The sequence below is a fragment of the Ictalurus punctatus genome, chromosome 18 (genome assembly GCF_001660625.3).
Source record: "Ictalurus punctatus breed USDA103 chromosome 18, Coco_2.0, whole genome shotgun sequence".
Lineage (NCBI taxonomy): Eukaryota > Metazoa > Chordata > Actinopteri > Siluriformes > Ictaluridae > Ictalurus > Ictalurus punctatus.
In genome coordinates, this window is record NC_030433.2 from 7,711,742 (window position 1) to 7,731,087 (window position 19,346).

General features: G+C 35.1%; 1 protein-coding gene across 2 annotated transcripts; it reads right to left on the minus strand.

Moving 5' to 3' along the window:
• Window positions 1-10,166: 10,166 nt before the first annotated feature.
• esm1 (endothelial cell-specific molecule 1) lies at window positions 10,167-16,354 on the minus strand. Of its 2 annotated transcripts, none has more exons than XM_017492804.3 (3): window positions 15,862-16,349; window positions 13,305-13,445; window positions 10,167-11,852 (listed from the first exon to the last, which is right to left on the minus strand). In XM_017492804.3, exons 1-3 carry the CDS (start codon window positions 16,229-16,231, stop codon window positions 11,746-11,748), a joined length of 618 nt encoding a protein of 205 aa, XP_017348293.1. In that variant the 5' UTR covers window positions 16,232-16,349; the 3' UTR covers window positions 10,167-11,745. The 2 variants fall into 2 exon arrangements, with proteins under 2 accessions (XP_017348293.1, XP_017348294.1); XM_017492805.3 differs by having other exon boundaries at window positions 11,721-11,852; window positions 13,286-13,445; window positions 15,862-16,354.
• Between the last annotated feature and the right edge of the window lie 2,992 nt (window positions 16,355-19,346).

Below are 19,346 nucleotides of genomic sequence, written 5' to 3' on the forward strand. Positions count from 1 at the left end.
TATAACAATACTAAAAAATGTGTGAATTTAAGTCATTATTAGTACTTAGCATATGTTTAAATGCTTTATAATTGCGCTAGTCACTCACTTGGTGATTAGCCATCTGTCTGTATTCATGATATGATCGCTTCTGAAAAACTCATCAGAAAATTTCAACACATACTGTAATCTCATACAAGCTGTTTATACAGTATATTTTTCTTTAAAAAATGTCCTCTTTTCTGTAAAATTGTTTTTTTTAATGAATTTCAAAAGGTTTCAAAAGTTTCTTCCAATTATTATTATGAGGTCAGACATAGAAATGTGATTTTAAGGTTCACAAAACTGTATCATGTGATATTACATGGCAGAAAAAAAGACACATCACAAGTAGCAAAATAAAATAAAACATGTATTTTGAACCTTTTTTTTTTTTTTTACAGACACAGACTAAACGCAGTGTGTAATCAGATGCTACATTTAGATTGTGTACACCATCATCACTTTTTGTTTTTGTCTGTGGTGTTTGTGTGCGTGTATGTGTGTGTGAGAGAGAGAAAGTTATACAGAGAAGCAGCAGTTTTGAAAAGGCTTCATATTTTCCTTTTATCCCACATCACTGTTGAATTCTGGATTGTGATTGGTCAGAAGCTGCTGATTAATTCTCTATTACAACAGCTCAATCACAGGTTTATATTAATGCGCTTGTTCTAATACTCTATCATTTCTATAGCAGCAGCTCCTGTACAGGTTTTCTGTGAGATGTTTATTTAAAAAATATGGAAGGAGTCTCCGGTGCTCCAGTTTTTGGACATTTTTGGACATTTTTGAACAGAGGAGCACACCCAAATTATACATGAAATTTTACAACATATTTCATAAAGATTAATATGTTTGAGAGGTGAGTGAAGTGGAAAAGAGCCACAGAGAAAATGTAAGGATGTGCAAAAGAAGAGTTTCAAATGTTTTAGTCTGTAGCGCCCTCAAGTGGATGCAATTATACTACTTCTACCTATTATTATTATTATTATTATTATTATTATTATTATTATTATTATTATTATTATTATTATTGTTGTTGTTGTTGTTGTTGTTGTTGTTGTTGTTTTACTCTTCATTAGGAATATATTTTTTAATTGCACATATAAGTAAATCATAAACTCATTAGAACTCCATTCAAATCACACACCTTTTATATGCTGTGAACTTCCACTTCCACACCCTGTGTGTAGCCAAAAGATCTACTCTACTACACTCTGCTATACTATACTCCACTATACTCTGCTGTACTAAACTATACTATACTGTACTGTATGAATAGTGGCCTCATACTATACTGTACTACACTATATTGTACTATACTGTGTTGTACTATACTATATGAATATACTATACTGTAATATAATACTATAATATACTATGTGAGCACTGGACTCAGACTGTACTATACTTATTCTATACTATACAAGTACTGGCCTCAGACTGTAATATAATTATACTATATTATATATGAGTACTGGCATCACACTATACTATAGTATACTATACTATACTATACGAGTACTGGCCTCACACTATACTACACTTTACTATACTATACTATACTATTCTATATGAGTACTGGCCTCACCCTATACTATATTATACTATACTATACTATATGAGTACTGGCCTCACACTATACTATACTATACTATACTATACTATACTATACTATATGAGTACTGGTCTCACACTATACTATACTATACTATACTATACTATACTATACTATACTATACTATACTATATGAGTACTGGCCTCACACTATACTATACTATACTATACTATACTATACTATACTATATGAGTACTGGCCTCACACTATACTATACCATACTATACTATATGAGTACTGGCCTTGCACTATACTATACTTTACTTTACTATACTATATGAGTACTGGCCTCACACTGTACTATACTTATACTATACTATACTTTACTATATGAGTACTGGCCTCATAATATACTGAACTATACCATATTACACTATGCTACACTGTAATGTACTGTATTGTACTGGCCTCACACTATACTATACTATACTATATGAGTACTGGCCTCACACTGTACTATACTTATACTATACTATACTTTACTATACGAGTACTGGCCTCACACAGTACTATTCTTATACTATACTACATGAGTACTGGCCTCACACTGTACTATACTTATGTTATACTATACTATACTATCTGAGTACTGGCCTCACACTGTACTATACTTATACTATACTATACTTTACTATTCGAGTACTGGCCTCACATTATGCTATGCTATACTGTATTAGTACTGGCCTCACACTGGACTATACTATACTATACTATATGAGTACTGGCCTCACACTGTACTATACTTATACTATACTATACTTTACTATTCGAGTACTGGCCTCACATTATGCTATGCTATACTGTATTAGTACTGGCCTCACACTGTACTATACTATACTATACTATATGAGTACTGGCCTCACACTGTACTATATTATACTATACTATACTATACTATACTATACTATACTATACTATATGAGTACTGGCCCCACACTGTACTATACTATACAGCATGAATATTGGTCCAGTTTTATTTTCTGTCCAATTTCTACATTAATGTAGTTAGATGGTCTAGAAACTAGGCTAGACTACTGTCATTGTCAAGTCCAAGATCAGGGCTAGTAAAGTTCAAATAAAAGCAGTGTCAAAATCAAATCAAATCAGACATTATTTACTTCTTGTCAGACTTTGTGCATATGAAAAATAAAAGATAACGTGAAGATGATTTTTAAGATCAAGAGTTATTCAAAACGTGTTGAGACTATGTATGAGTCAGAACACTCAGACATTTAATTACTCTAAACTTCCAATAGATGGCCTCACACTGTCAGGTTCCAGCACTGCAGTGAGTCTAATTCTCAGATTTGAAGTAAAGTAAAGAACTGAATGCTATTGCCAAGGCATTTTGAGTTAGTTGGATTGGATTTAGGACTTTGGTATTCTTCTTCAGTTAAATAAACAGTCTATGCAAAAGGAACCACTAATTCTTAATATATAATTTTGTCTCTGATATTTATGTCTTCTACATTAGTGTGTCAGTGGAAAAGAGGGAATTTTAGAGGGCACTTTATCATGTTGGAAAACCCATAGATCACAGCATCACATATTCTCCGCTAGAAGGGCACCTTAGGGAGGACCTCATCACATTTTCTTGCACACTATAGGGCATTGCATCACATTTTTTTTTGCAAATACTGTTGTCATTATAGACGGCACTTTTATTACATTCCCTCACAAGTAGGTGCACCCTATATGGGCTCTTCATCACTTGTTCTTCTATAGAAGGGCACTCTAGAGAGTTTTGTTCTATGTAGCAGCACCCTAGAGGGCACTTTATCATGTTTCCTCGCATGTCGGGAAGCCAATAGGGCACAGTATCACATATTCTCCCCTGGAAGGGCACCTTAGAGGGCACTGCATCACATTTTCTCACACAGTGGAATTGTAGAAGACACCTTAGCATGTTTCCTCACGCATAGGGACACCCTAAAAGGCTCTTCATCGCTTATTCTCCAGTAGAAGGGCACTCTTGAGAGCACGTAGCAGCACCCTAGAGGGCACTTCATCACTTTTTTTTTCTTCAATTTGAAGGGCAGCCATTAACAACTGGATGCAACAAGCATTTCCCTAAAATTACCCCTTCACCCTGAGCATGACCTCTGACTCGAACTATAACCCGTGAGAGCTCATAGTTGTGAAACCGACATTCCCCTGAAGTACAAGATTCCTGTGTTTATCTGACGTTGTTGGCGGAGAGCGTGCAAAAATGCACCCTTTGCCCACTTCAAAGCCACCTCGAGTGAGGTGGGAACTCTGTGGAATTCCAAACCTCTAATCAGTTATTTATTCCCAAATTTAGATATCCGATTCATTGTTTGTGGAGCAGTGCACCCAGACGTGGCTTCATTTCCTAGAAGGTCATGGCCCGGCACACGGTGATGTACTGGAGTGCGACTAATAAACAAGCGCTGAGTATGTGAGGGCACTTTGCCGTAAATCACACTTATTTACTGGGCTTTGCACACACCTTTGTTTGGGAAGGGCGACGTTGACGTGTTTCGAGGAGAACGATAACAGGCTTTTCTCACCACGGCCTTCCTGTTATTCACAGCGGGGTCTTTGTTTGGCTGCAGGGCTCCACGCTCTTCAGCTCTCTGGGGAACCATGGGAGGCAAAAGAACGAGAATTCAACATCCATTCATAGCTGGTGTCTCTCTCTCTGTCTCTCTCCCTCAGCTTCATCTACTCTACCAGGTCATGATCATTCATGACTTTTTTTATATGAAAAATATACTGAAAAAGATTTAGTATGCAAGATAAATCCACAAAAATAAATCAAAATAAATGTAGTAGCATTTTTTAAATCAGCATCATCATCTGTTAAAAATAATGCATTTTTTCAAAGAAACTTTTAATTAAAAATGTATATAATTACTGTTTATTCTTATGAATTATTTTAATTAATATTTATAACACCATCAACAGCAACAATGATAATATATCAGATTTCAGTGATAGAATTCTGCCAATAAAAGGTCAAAATACAAAAAATATCAAATTAAAATAATTTAAAAAATCAATAAAGAAACACAGAACTTGAGATTGCCAAAGCAAAACGTTGTTTTTTTGGGTGTTTTTTGTAATTTTTGCTTGTTTTTTTTGTTTTTGTTTTTTTTACTGTTTTTTAAGATTGCTATTTTTTACATGCTATATTTATTGTTTGTTTCGGGGGTTTTTTATTATTATATTTACAATGCAAATTTAGAGGCCATATGATTTCAAGAAACTATATAAATGTCTCAGTAAGGGACCAAATATTTTTCTTTTAGAAACAAAGTGAAGCTCCACGGCAGCACACTGCTTGTTTCTCTATTAAACATGCATAAAATTGTTATATTATAATACCAAAAGCCAAAATAATTATTTAGGCTCCTTGTTCCTGTCTTTTTCAGCATATAGTACATTTCTTATACAAATAATTTTTTCCCCTGGTTTTCTGATGCAGCTTCGAGCTAACAAATGAGCCTCCAGTTTAGCATCTAATCTAACCCTACTCGAAAGACATCATTTTGTGAAATCAGTCACAATATTTGAATATAAAGTTCCATAAAATACAAAGCTCAGACTCCATTCAAAAAGAATTCAATGAAATTCAAATGAATTCAGTGTTCAGTCTTTAGGCCACGCCCAAATCCCCCCCCCCCCCCCCCCATACCTGAGTCTGCTGTTGGTGCATTTTAGATTTAACATACACATACAGTATTTTAAAACAGTGCCTACCTATTTCTCCCAAAACACACCACCAGCAGGCTCAAACCCTGTTTTTTAATGGTGTCTGTGTATAACGTGTTCTTGACCCAATAAACCCGCTATAAATCCTCCATTTTTAAATTCCTATAAATTACTGACCTGTAGCACCAAGGCTCATTGTTTTCTCTGATGTTTAAAAAGCACCCAGGAATGTTGAGGAAATAACCGATGAAAAAGAGGAAAATGGCACGGAAAGGCCCATGAATACAGTTTCCCAAAAAATAAAATATAAAAACATATATATATAATCTCAAAAAAAGCATCTTCAGAAAGGTGAGGTTCGCTAAAAAAAAATGTGTGAATCATTAAAGTATGTGTTTTAATGTCATCAAAAAGTGTGTTGAGTTTCCGTAATATACAGTATAATTTTTAATTCCAGTTTTTATTTAGAGTAATACTTTACAATAATCATAGAAAGCCATATTTATTATCTATTTGTTTATTTAGTATTTTCTGAAATGAGGTAGAATGGTCTCATGAAGAAGAAAAAAATGTTATTTCTAGGTGTGCCTCCTTTAAAATATGATATAAGGGTTTTATTTATTTATTTTTAATGGCCACCCTACATTACCTTAGACTATCACAGTCAGTTTCTTGTTAATCATTTATTCATTAAGTATTTATTAAGCTTGCATCAATACTGAATATTTTATACATATCTCTCCTAATATCTCCTAACTGCTGATCATTACAGTGATTACAGATTGATGCGATACGAAGAAGCACTGTGTGTTAATTAACAGATTATTTCATTATCTCTTCATTTAACGACGTGTTACTGGGTCGTTCGCAGGGACGTGTACGGCGAACACGCCAAGTAAACGGATCTTTTAAAAAACGTCTCCAGTGTCAGAGCTGTGTAAGGCTCTGTGTAAGCGAGAGAGAGAGAGAGAGAGAGAGAGAGAGAATATGAAGGAGGTAAAGGGAAAAGACTGAGGGAGAGACTGAGAACAGGAACTAACTTGTTTCCTGCACGTTCCACAATGTTAAATGTAACTTTAAACGGATAAAAAGTGTGTGTGTAAAAAGATGTGTGTGTGTCATTCTATAGTAGATAACTAAAGATAGATAAATAAAGGTAGATAACTAAAGTTTACTAACTAAACCTTAATTAATAGTCGATAAACGTATTCATTACATGTAATACGGCTTATTTACAGATTAAAATATTAATAACACGCCTCACTGAATGCAAAGTTATGTTAAAATGTAAAAAAAAAAAAAAAAGATCCAAGTCCAAAATGGCAAAATATTAAGCTTTGAATGGTCTTAATAACAAATCATTGGTCGGAAAATGAGCAAGAATTAAACAAACGCGCTCCTGAGACATCCACAAGGTTCAGAAAAAGCTATCGCATGCTAACTTACTTTATCTGTTTGTTTAAGTCTTGCTAATTAACTGACCAATGATTTGTTGTTAAGACCATTAAAAGTTTAATATTTTAAAAAAAATTTGGCTTGGCTCATTTATTTAATTAATTTATTTATTTTTACCCAGGAGTGTCGAAACTGTGTCAAAATCGTCTTGAGGTAAAAATAGAAGTATGAAATTAAGCTATTGCTATCTTTTCGTGTGAAAAGTAACTTCTAAATATCTCATCTATAAAAAAAAGAAAAAGAAAAGGAGTTTGATGATGATTTTTCTTCATAGTAACAACTTTGCAATATTTACCATTAGCTGGAATTTGACTCGCTCATTTATCTTTGCTGCTAGAGTTGATGCTAGTCTAACCTGGCATTAGTTAAGAAAAACAGGCTAATACAGGCAATATAGGCAATATTAGCTAATTAGCTATTTATTAGGCAATATTAGCTATTTATTAGCTCATATAGGCAAATGTAGCTAGTTACTCTAACATGCTTTTTCTGCAAGTTTTTTCTACATTGATGAACTTTATTGAACGCTAAACTGAGCCCGTTTGACGGATGTATAGAGTACAGTTGTTGATTGGATGAGAGAATGAGAGAATGTAAAGTATCGAAATAATAATGTAAGGCGTAAAACAAGTATGTTTTTTCCCCTCTTTTTCCTCTTTGGAAATATAACTAAGTAAGAGTATAAGTTTTCAATATCACTAATACTGAAGTAAAGTAGAAATCTTCCAGAATAATAGCTAATCAAGTATATAAACGAGGGTCACTCCCATTGGGGTCACTTCTCCTTGAGCTCTCAGTGATGAGAAAGCTGGTAAATGAATCAATTGTGTGAAAGCCGTTGTGTGTGTGTGTGTGTATGTGTGTGATTTTCCGTGTCCTTGTTGATGTTTAGGTGTTTGGAGTTGCACTCTGGGAAAGAAGCGCAGAGGATCGGCACTTCCGGGCGATTTGTGTTTCTCTCAGCCTGTGACGTGTGCCACTCGACGAATCCCAGGCGCTTTTTTTGGCCTCTGGTCTCTGAACGAGACACAACAACAACAGGAAGTAGAGGCATTTTCACAGGTGACAGGAAGCACAGGAAATAAACAAGTGCGATGCTGGAAAACAGCCTCAATACGAACACTCGGGGAGAGCTCAGGGCCTCGGCGGGATATTTATAACATTCAGGGAGGTATTTTTGGTGCATCTGATGTAAGGTTCAAGCAGTGAGAAAAAGGAGGGGAACTTATATTTCAAGAAAACATTTACATGTTGGTTCGTCCAATACGTTGTGGCACATTTCAGTACAGGGGAACTGTGTACCATGTTCTAGCTTAGTGGCTAACTTAGCAAAAAAAAATATTTTTCTTATTCTTCCTATTTTGAATAATAATTAATCCCTCTGCCATTTAGTTTTTTCTTATTTCATGAGGCATGTATCTATTATATATAGAGAGAGATTTGTCCAATAAATGTCAAGACTGAGTTTCTGTGTACCACGGTCCAGCACGTTTCCTCAAACTTTTGTTTTTCCTAATTTTATATTTGAAAAAAGTTTCTGTTTTTCAAAATCCCGTCTATATTACATTATTTTTTCTTGATCAAATTTGTTCACATTTCTTTATACGAGCAGGTAACTTTCTAATTTCTTTTCTAGTATTTTTGCAGTGCTTAAATACTAACATAAAACTTCTACAAACAAACAAACAAACAGTGAAGTATCACATCACATCAATCTATTTTTTTAAAATACTTTTTCCTACCATCATGATAAAATAAATAAATAAATAAATAAAAATGCCCCACCATTTTACTTTGGGAATTCAGAGTTGCAGACAGATAGACTTCATTTGCATACAGGAAACTGATTGGCTCTTATATTTTATGATGCCGTAACATGTGAAATGTTCAATACAGCCATAGATTCTCCAAAGTTTTTAAAAAGTTATCTCCTCCTGTTTATTAAAACAACTGTCACAACACACTTACATGAATTAATAAAGAAAATCTAAAGTCATTTTAGTTATTAATAAAGAAAATAATCGTGTTAACGGGACTTTAAGTAACACACTAAGCTCAACACTGGCTTCGTGTTTATTTCTCAGAATTGAGAAATGCTGGAGGATGTGTGTGAGGGTGTGATTTGTGGGAAATGACAGTAAAATCATATAAGAAATAAAAAAAAGGTTTAGTTTGAAAACATTGAGCCCAGTATTTATTGAACAACTCGACATTACACCCACCGCAGATGATATGTACCTTTCTGAATTTGACAGCTTATATGTCACCTCATGTCTACGTTTTCTACCAAATTCTTTTGTGTTTATATTTTAAAGAGCATTTCAAAATGAATTTTTGAACCAAATTGTCTTGTATCTGTAGTCACCTGAGAAAGTGTATATACAGTAGGATGCCATTAAAAATGACTTTATTATTATTTTGTTTGACGATCTCATTTTTTTCATTTAGTACCGCCCTTCAAAAGCTACAAAAGATATTTACATGCTTCACAGAAGTCAAAATAATAACAATGTTCCCCGATCGTCCTGTACAAAAGTTTACACCCCCTCCCCCGGCTCTTAATGTACCATGTTGCCTTCTTGAGCATCAGTGAACGTTTGCACCTTTTGTAATAGTTGTGTACGAGTCCCTCAGTTGTCCTCAGTGTGAAAAGATGGATCTCAAAATCATATGGCCACTCACTGTTGGAAAGGGCCTCAGATATGCAGAAGATGCTGGAAAAGCAAAGAACGTGCCGGACCTGGAGGATTTCCCTGAAGAACAGTGGGTAGTTTAACTGCTCAGGATTAACAATTGACTCATGAACGACTCTCACAAGACATAAAAAAAAAGTTGTGGATAATCCAGGTAATGACACACAGTATTAATAATCAAGCGTGTGTAAACTTTTGAACTGGTTCATTTGTGTATATTCAGTTATTATTGTGTCTTGTGAACTATATGTAAACATCTGTATTGTGAAATAGCTTCTTCAGGGCGGGACTAAATAAAAAACTACATTTTTTTAATGACTAACATTTTGCAGATTCTGCAAGGCGCATGTAAACTTATGAGCTCAACTGTACATATTAACATTCCTGTAGTTTTTTTTTTTTCTGACCGTGTAAGACTAAATGAACAAACACTGACCATCATAACAACAGACTTTCTTTATAGTTTTTATTTATTTATTCTGCAGTTTAATTTAGCACCAAAGCCCAAAAGAAACAACGCAACAGAACAAGAAACACACAGTGTGTTATTCATGGATGTGACAGAACGATCAGGAATTTAAAGGAGCCACATCGAGGAGAAGAGGAAAAATCACAAAACACAAAATAACACAGTATTTTCCAGGTTGTTATAAATGTAAAAAGCAACGGTCCGGTTTAAAAAAAAAAAGACTCACAGACTGAGATGTAAATCTTAAATATGTTGCTTTAGTATATACGTACATACAGTATATTCGATTACATAAATTTTGCCCAAAAATAATAACTGTACATTTCTTCTTTATTGTGAATATTGTTGATTTGATCAGACAAGACATGTTCATGGTCATAAGTTTCTACTGGAGCTGATCCATATGAAGGTAACATAGTGACGAGGCGTACTACGACGTACAAATCAAATGCGAAATTTATTATCGTCTGAATCGCTTCTAACGTACAGACACCAAAGTCTTTTTGTCCATGTTTATAGAAAACAGCGCATCAGAAACGACCACTAGTCTGTTTAAGGCTGAAAAAATGATGGAACAACGTGGCTGTGTGTTGACTTAGTATTTCGAAGCATGTCTTAGCTGATCAACTACATTTAGATAAGTTTTATCTTTAACATTATATATATATATATATATATATATATATATATATATATATATATATATATATATATATATATGTATGCGTGTGTGTGTGTGTGTGTGTGTGTGTGTGTGTGAGACAGCTTCCACATGTCCATGAGTCTGTAAGTAAGTATGCACGCTTTGGTATACACAATGACTTGGATTTAACCCTCATGCTCTTTCTGACTCGGAAACGTTCAAATTTGTACCAAATTTAAAAAAAAATTATTTTAACAAACTATCTTTACATAGCTGTAATTATATCTAGACGGAACTGATGTTCAGTGACATGTTTATGCATTAGAATGAAAAAATAAGTGAACTTTGAGGCTCTTTTCATTAATAGTCTTCATGCCAGGAATAAACCACCTTGTGTCATGCTGTTTTAGGAAGATAATCAGCGATAGAGTGGTGTGATGAAGCGTAGTCACTGTTACCACTTTGAACAGCACGTCCTGAAGTGCTTTATTCCTCTTATAGGCCTACCACAGACTATTTATTAATTAATTTATTTATTAATTAATGAACGACACGTAATTTTTATCCGTTTCTAGCTACATATAATGTTGTCGAACGTCCGTGGAAGACTTTTAACGTTAACGACATAGCAGCCGTAAACCTAATGTCATTCCTCTGCCTCTCTCTCTCGCTCTTTCTCTCTCTCTCTCTCTCTCAGGTAATAAGATGTCAGATGAAAGTCACAGTTTTACCCTGGACTGTTTACAAAGTGCTGACACTGGAGACACCCTCCCTAAACATTAAACACAATTCGTAAACTTTTTAAGAAGAAATTCTTCGCCATATCAAAAAAAATTTTAATCAGTAGAACGTCCGCAGTGCAAGTCCTTGTCGATACGCTGTTACTATAGAAACGATACCGTATTAGAACGAGCGCTTTGATATTATATAAACCGTTTGCTTTTATAAGAAACGAATCAACACCTTCTGACCAATGGGAACGGAGAATCGGATAGCGCTGTGGCGTAAATATTGGCTGTCAGAACATGAGGGGTTAAATCCTGTCATTACAATAGTGTACAAAAAAAAACACTCTGATAGAATATTAATAGATTATTTTTAATACATATTAAAATATATATCCCTTTGTCGTTTTTTTAATTTACTATGCTACATGCGGACCGTCCGAGTGTGTCAGCGAGGTGCGAGCCATTTCGGAGTGGACGATCGCTCCGTGTGTCCGTCTCCAGTGTTGCTGCTGCTGTTGTTGTTGTTGCCATCGCCTGACGCCACCTCGTTACCTAAACAAACAAAAATTCAACAGTAATGCAATAATCAGTAGCTAGTAATAAGCTATTATTGGAAGGTTTTGAGAAATGATGTCAGCTGTAAATTCTTTGCCAGAAGGTTTCTCCTGAACAAAGCTGAATGTAATAACTGTGAAATCGGAGCATAATTTCATACAGCAAGGTCCAAAATTCAGAGAAATCGTTCGCTTAATGAACACGAATTAACGTAAGTTAATTATATCAAGATCATTCCTCCACAATAAAGCACTGGGAGAAGGTTTTAGACCTGCTATTTAGCTATATTGAGAGTATACACTACGATAAAAACGCTACGTAACATTTGAGTAAATGCAAACGAATGTTAATCAAATATAAGTAAGAAGTACGATTATCGATTTTTTCTTTAAAAAAAAAAAAAAAAAAAAAGGCAAACCGGAACATTTCCGGTTCGTTTCTCCTCGGAAAGCCACGGCGGATACACGTGCGCTCTGAATTTATTTGCATATTAACTTCTAGTGGAAACTTGTAAAGACCTGAGTGGAATAAACATTACGTAAGGAATAAAACACACCGTGACACTGTGTTCCAGGAAAATAATCAACAACGACTAGATAGAGTGATGGTTCGCAGTTACAGTACATCCTATCATGTTTTTATTCCTCTTTACCACAGCGACTCGCCAACAATTGTTGTTGTAGTACCTTTTATCCGTTTATAGCTACATTCAGTGTCCCTGAAACACCTCAGCTCCTGTTCTCACTTACATTATAGCAGCTATAAACAGTTGTTCCCTCACTGTATTCTCTTTACTCTCTCTCGAACACAAAAAAAAGAGAAACTCCTCGAGTGTAAAGTCTTTCGTCGTGAAAATGTCTGAAAAATCGTACGTCTATACCTCTGACTGTTACAAAGCACTGACGCTGGAGACTCCTTCAGTAAATGTTTAGGCTACTAAACATCTCCACGCAGATTAAAGATTAAACATGTTTTTTAATCCGTATACATGGAGCGTCTGTCGTACAAGTATTTGCGAATGATGCTGTCGCCATAGAAACGATATCGAACACATTAATATAACCCTGTCAGAGGGAATGAGTCAACACCTTCTGGAAAATCAGAACCGAGAATTAAACAGCGCTGCGGTACGGGAGGTGCGTAATACGTCGTGTGTCTTTAATAAGCCTTATTTAAGTAGCATTATTGCCACCGAACTCAGAGTTTTGAACCCCACTAGATGGTTCATTTTTATTAATTTTTTTAAAGGGAAAAGGTCGCACTCTTTCTCGAGGTGTAAATGATTGCAGGATTAAGTGTAGAATGATCAAACATGTGAGACCAGTGTAAGAACAAACATCACATACGCTAATGACAATCTAGATCCAAAGCAAAAATGTCAAAAATGGGCGCAGTAATTGACGCTACGCGACAGACGGACACTATAGGACCTTCATATCAGCTACTCGCCCTCATGTGTCTTGAGTGCGTTGGCCATTTTAGAGAAGAATTTGAAGGTGAGACAGACGCCCGTCTCTCTGTCACACAGTCCTCCTGCCTTACAGTTACAGGTTTGGCGACACTCGACTCCGTACGTCCCGTACGTGCAATCTGAGGAGAGGGGGGAAAATAAAGAGGAAATTCTTAGTCACACTTTGATGTTGTTCGTATTTTCTCCCGAATTATTACTAAAGTCTGACAGGAATACAGAATGTGAGTTTAACACGTCTGTAAAAGACGTGTTGAAGTCAAGGTGAGGAATAGGACAAAAATATCATGTGATATTTGAAGACATTTCTGTGATACACAATATGATTTACAGTATTTGAGTTTGCCAACAAAGTGGCAAACAGCAACGTTGCCTTTAAAAATCTGCAAAAAAGAGTATTGTGAGTTTCATGATCATTTAATTTAATGTCTACAAAAAAAAGAAATTATTTAATACTGAAATATTTTTTTTTAAATCTGTAAAAAGAATACATTATATTATTTAGTGATATTTAGTTCATATACACAAAAATATATAGTTGAACCCCCAAAATCAGTAAACGTTAAAAAGAAATCTGTAATTTAAAAAAAGAAATAAATAATTACAATCAATTTTTTTTATTCAATGACATTTAAGTCCATAAAACTAAACCGTTTAATGCTGAAAATGAGAAAAAAAATTCTATGAGATGCTTAATCTGATGCTATTTGCTTAATTGTCTACGAAACATGAAATAAGAAAATAAAAACAATTCTTTAATGTTTTTTATTCGATGATATTTTAAAAAATTTGATTCAAACTTTTAAGAAACAAGGAAATAAAAACAATTCTTTAATATACTGTTTATTTGCCCATATTTAATTGATGTCTACAAAAATAAATGCTAACATTGAATTTTTTTGTTTTTTTTATTTTAATGAGATGAGAAAAGGTTGCAGCTGTAATTTAAAATTTTTGATTATATAATGTTTACAAAGGTAAACAATCGAAGAATGAAAATCAAAAAATATTGAAAAAAAAAGAAACCTGTAAAACTGTTGATATTATTATCACTTTAAATATTCAATACAAACTTTTAACATTAAATCAGCTGCTGGCTAATTCTGAAACCATTATTAAAACTAACTTTTGTTTGTTTATTTATTTATATATCCATTCATTCATTTAAAGATAGCCTATCACAATCCCTAGCCTACTCTGGCATCCTTTATCACAGCAATTAACCAATGAACTAATTACACTAACCTTTCTGTATTTGTGACCCAAACTTTATTCTCTTATTAGTTAAGTTTTAGAATAAAAGTATCTTTTAAATGAGTACAGAAAAAAAAAGTTAAAGTAAATGTATTCGACTGACATTTAGTCTTTTCACTGAAGAACACAGCATAAAGTGCCAGATTATTAATACAGATCTACTGTGTAATAAACAGGTGAGTTATTTTAAAAAATATACAGTTTATTACCTGTAGGCAATAAACTCAGGGTATATTATACGATAATTTAATAGGACTGGATTTTAAACAGAGCCAACTTTATAAATTATTTCAAATGAGTATTTATGATTTCCCTCAGCACATGTGGTAATTATTCATCTTTAACTAAGTGAACTTACGTGTACCGCGTCTGAGAAGTGTAAACATGAGCTCATCTGTTTATTAGATCTAAAGCAATGAAGTAGCAGTAAAAGAAGATCATCTTTATCTTTATTGGTCTTTGTATTTCTAGGAATGTCGCACGTCCTCATGTCCTCTCTCAGACACGAAAGGACATGCAGGGTTAAGGGTCTGGTAAAGGACACCGGTACTGGTACTCAGCCGGCTGTAGAATGATTCTCGTCAAGCCCTGACACGACAGTCCTGAGATTAAACCTCACAATCTGCTGGAAGTGGACGTGGGTCACTGGGCACCTGGATTTCAATCCAAATCCTAAATGTCCATCACTCATCTAACACATCAGGTAATGTCAATAATGTTTGTTTGTTTGTTTATTTATTTATTTATTTATCCACCAACCAAATATGCTTTAAAATAACACTTTAAATGATATGTCAAATATAGACAATTACAAACAATAAAATAACAAACATCAGGTGTTACTATTAGGATGGTTAAAATGCTGATTCATTACTTAATTAAAAAGTGACTCAATCAGTTTAATAGTTCTTTTTTTTTTCATTTTGTCAAATGTACTGTTTATATTTACACTAAATGATGTAACAATGCACGATAATCAATTACTAAGACACTAAATAAAAAAAACAATGTGTAGCATTATCAAAACATATATTTTATAATAGATATGTACAGAAATAAATATTTTCTTTTTGTTTTTATTTTGGTTATTTGGACAGAGAGAGAGAGAGAGAGAGAGAGAGAGAGAGAGAGAGAGAGAGAGAGAGAGAGAATCTTTTAAGAAGCGCAAGAACCAAGAAAAGAAGCATCCATAGAACGCTTAACGCACCTGGGTGTAATCAGTATTATGATCAGGTGAGTTCCCGGTCACAAAGGTAAGGTGAGTGCACGCGCAAGTGCCCTTACCTCTGCACACGCCGTACTCGTCCCCGTACTCGTCCTCATCCTTGTAGAAGTCGCAGTAGAGGCCGGGGCCGCACTTGACGCCGTGCGCTCCGGACACGGTGCGGTAGCAGTGCTCTCCACGGCGCGCGGCGCACACTCGGCAGCAGCCGCAGTCGTCCAGCACGGTGCGCGCACAGCGAGGGGCGCCGCAGCGCGCGGGGTCGCACCGCTCTGGGCAGTTCACTGCGTACTTCACGCTCGCGCCCCACGCCGCCAGCTCACGCGGCTCCAGCGCCACGAGCACGGCCAAGAGCAACAGATGATGGTGAGGAAGAAGAGGAAGGTGGAGGTGATGGTGAGAAAGATGGTGAATGTGCTGCTGCTGCTGCATGGCTGCACGAGACGGAGGAAGCGGGAATAAAGCTCGAGAGCAGCACGCTCGCGCGCTTTAAAACCGGCGCGTCAGTTTCCTCAATCCGGTGTCGGTGATGCTGAGGATGCCCGGGTGGGTGGGAGGACTCTTTCTCTTTTTTTTTCTTTCAACAGCAGAGATGCCAGATTGATCTTGATGACCTCAAACATTGTTGTTGTTGTTTAAAAAATGACTGTGTGCATTTATATTTAAATGAAATATCAGTAAACATGATTATAAATGATAATTTAGATCAATAGAAAACAAATAAATAAAAACATTCAACAATTTATTAACTTGTTACATGGACATTTGTTTGGTTGCTTGCTTGTTTGTTTGTTTGTTTTCATTTGAAAACAAATATTGAAATAATTTTTTAAAATCTTTTTTTTATTATTATTATTGTACTCAAGGTGCCCATACTTTCAATTGTCCTGCACAAGCCAAACAAAAGCGTCTCAAAACCCAATCTGGCAACCCTGTTCTCAACCCCCCTGCATCCACACATCCACACTTACACACACACACACACACACACACACACACACACACACACACACTTGTGAATTCCGGGATTGAAATCCAGGATCCAGGTCTTGAAAATGGTGTCAAAACTGATGTTACTCCACCTTAGCCCCCCCCCTTAGATCATCCCCAACCCTCCCTCCTTCCGGTTCCGGATTTTGCATTCAAAAATCAGATGAATGAGGTACATTAGTACAATAATAATAATAATAATAATAATAATAATAATAATAATAACAACAATAATCATCATCATCATCATCATCATCATAATATGGTTATTTATTTACACACAATGTCAAACAAACAAACACAACATGTGTATATATGGGCTACTGTATATTTTACATTTTTCAATATATTGAAAAAAATAGTCTTTTATTATATGTTATTATTATTTATATATTAACTTGTTTGTTTCTTTTATCTAAGTTAAACTAAATAATGTTAGAACAAGAAAACAAACCAGACTTTTAATTCCCAGAATTCTGTGAACACTTCTGGGAAATCATCGCCTCTGTTTATGTTTGTTTACAAATGTGATTAGGGTCAGTGTGTACAGTGTGTGCAACATGAGGAAATCAAACTGCGCTCCATTTAAACTGGATTTGTTTGTTTTTTGTTTTTGTTTTTTGGCAGAGGGGGGGTTGTTGTGTGTGTGTGTGTGTGTGTGTGTGTGTGTGTGTGTGTGTGTTTGTGTGTGTGTTTGTTTGGTTTTGTGCTGATAAATGAATAAACACTGGCTGGTGTATTAATTAATCAACCAATTAACCAATTAATCAATTAATTTGTTTACCTACCAATCCCTCCATGAGGTGGATGAGGTGGAGGAGAAGTGGGAGAACACAAGAACCTGGATCAGGGCAGAGTTTTCTTCAGCTCAGGAGATGCCAATCTCTTTTAGAAAGTTCTACCTTTACACAGCTTTCAGTGTTCAGAGTTCTGCTGCTGCTGTTACAATACTGAGTCACAAGATGGCGCTGTGGAATCACCTGTAAATGCATGAATTTAATATTACCACTACCACCACCACTACTACTACTACTGCTACTACTACTACTACTACCACTACTACTACCACTACTACCACTACTACTACTACCACTACCACCACTACCACTACTATTACTACTACTACTACCACTACTACTACTACTACCACTAGCACTACCTCCACCACTACTATTATTACTGCTACTACTACTACCACTAATAATAATAATAATAATATTCCTAATATACAGTAAACCTATTAAATACATTCATGAATGTTGCACTACACCATAATATACTATACTATGCCATGCTATTCTATACTACACTATATTACAATGCAAAAAATATCAGCCAGTGGGAACAATTAATAAATTAATATTTTAATATTTTTTCTCATTTATGTTTAAATTTACTATTTAATTTGGGGTTATAGTGTTTAGCGTTTAGCATTTAGGGTTATAGTGACAGATGTTCCCACAAACAGCTAGTAGAAGAAATGTGTTTGGGTTTTTTGTTTTTTTTTTTTACTAATAATAATGATAATATAGCATATGTTATAATATAAAGTAATTAAAACAATTAGTAATTTTTGTTTATTACATTTTGTTTAAATAAAATATGTCCTCAAATACAATGAATGTATTAAACAGCAATGTTATACTATTATTGATTTTACCGCTTATCCTTACAGGGTCGCAGGGAACCTGGGAGCATGGGGCACAAGGTGGGATACACTCTGGACAGGGTGCTGATCCATTGCAGGACACAATCACACACACACGTATACACTACGGACACGTTGGACTTGCCAATCATCCTACCATGTATGGCTTTGGACTGGGGGAGGAAACCGGAGTACCCGGAAGAAACCCCCACAGCACGGGGAGAACATACAAACTCGGCACACACAGGGCCACGGTGGGAATTGAACCGACCAACCCTGGAGGAGTGAGGTGAACGTGCTAACCACTAAGCCACCGTGTGCCAGTAATATAACACAAATTAATATAATATAATATAATATAATATAATATAATATACAAAATGCTAGCCAGTCAAAACAATTAATAAATGTATAGTTCATATATTTATTTCTCATTTCTAATTAAATGTAGCTTTTGGAGATTAAATAAAGTACTGACATGTTGATAAGTAATCTGTTAGAAATCTTATTTATTACATTTTATTTATTCAAAATAAATTATTTCATGAATTTAGTTTAGTTTGTGGATGTAGTGTAGGGTGCACTTGCCAATTAAGCTCAGACGTTAAAAACAAACAAACAAAAACACAAAGAAATCTGTGTACAAAACAAGTATTTACATAAATACAATTATTCTCCTCCCGCTCCTTATTTTTCTATTTATTATTATTATTATTATTATTGTCATTATTATTATTATTCTCTACTTATTATTATTATTATTATTATGTACGTATAACAGCGAAGCCCAAAATAGCGCACCGGCGCGTTGCACGTAAACTGCGCAGCAAGGCTACGTAAACTGCGCATGCTCCGTATCCATGGCGGCGCATTAACAGTACTAGTGTAGCGCAGACCCACTAGCGTGAA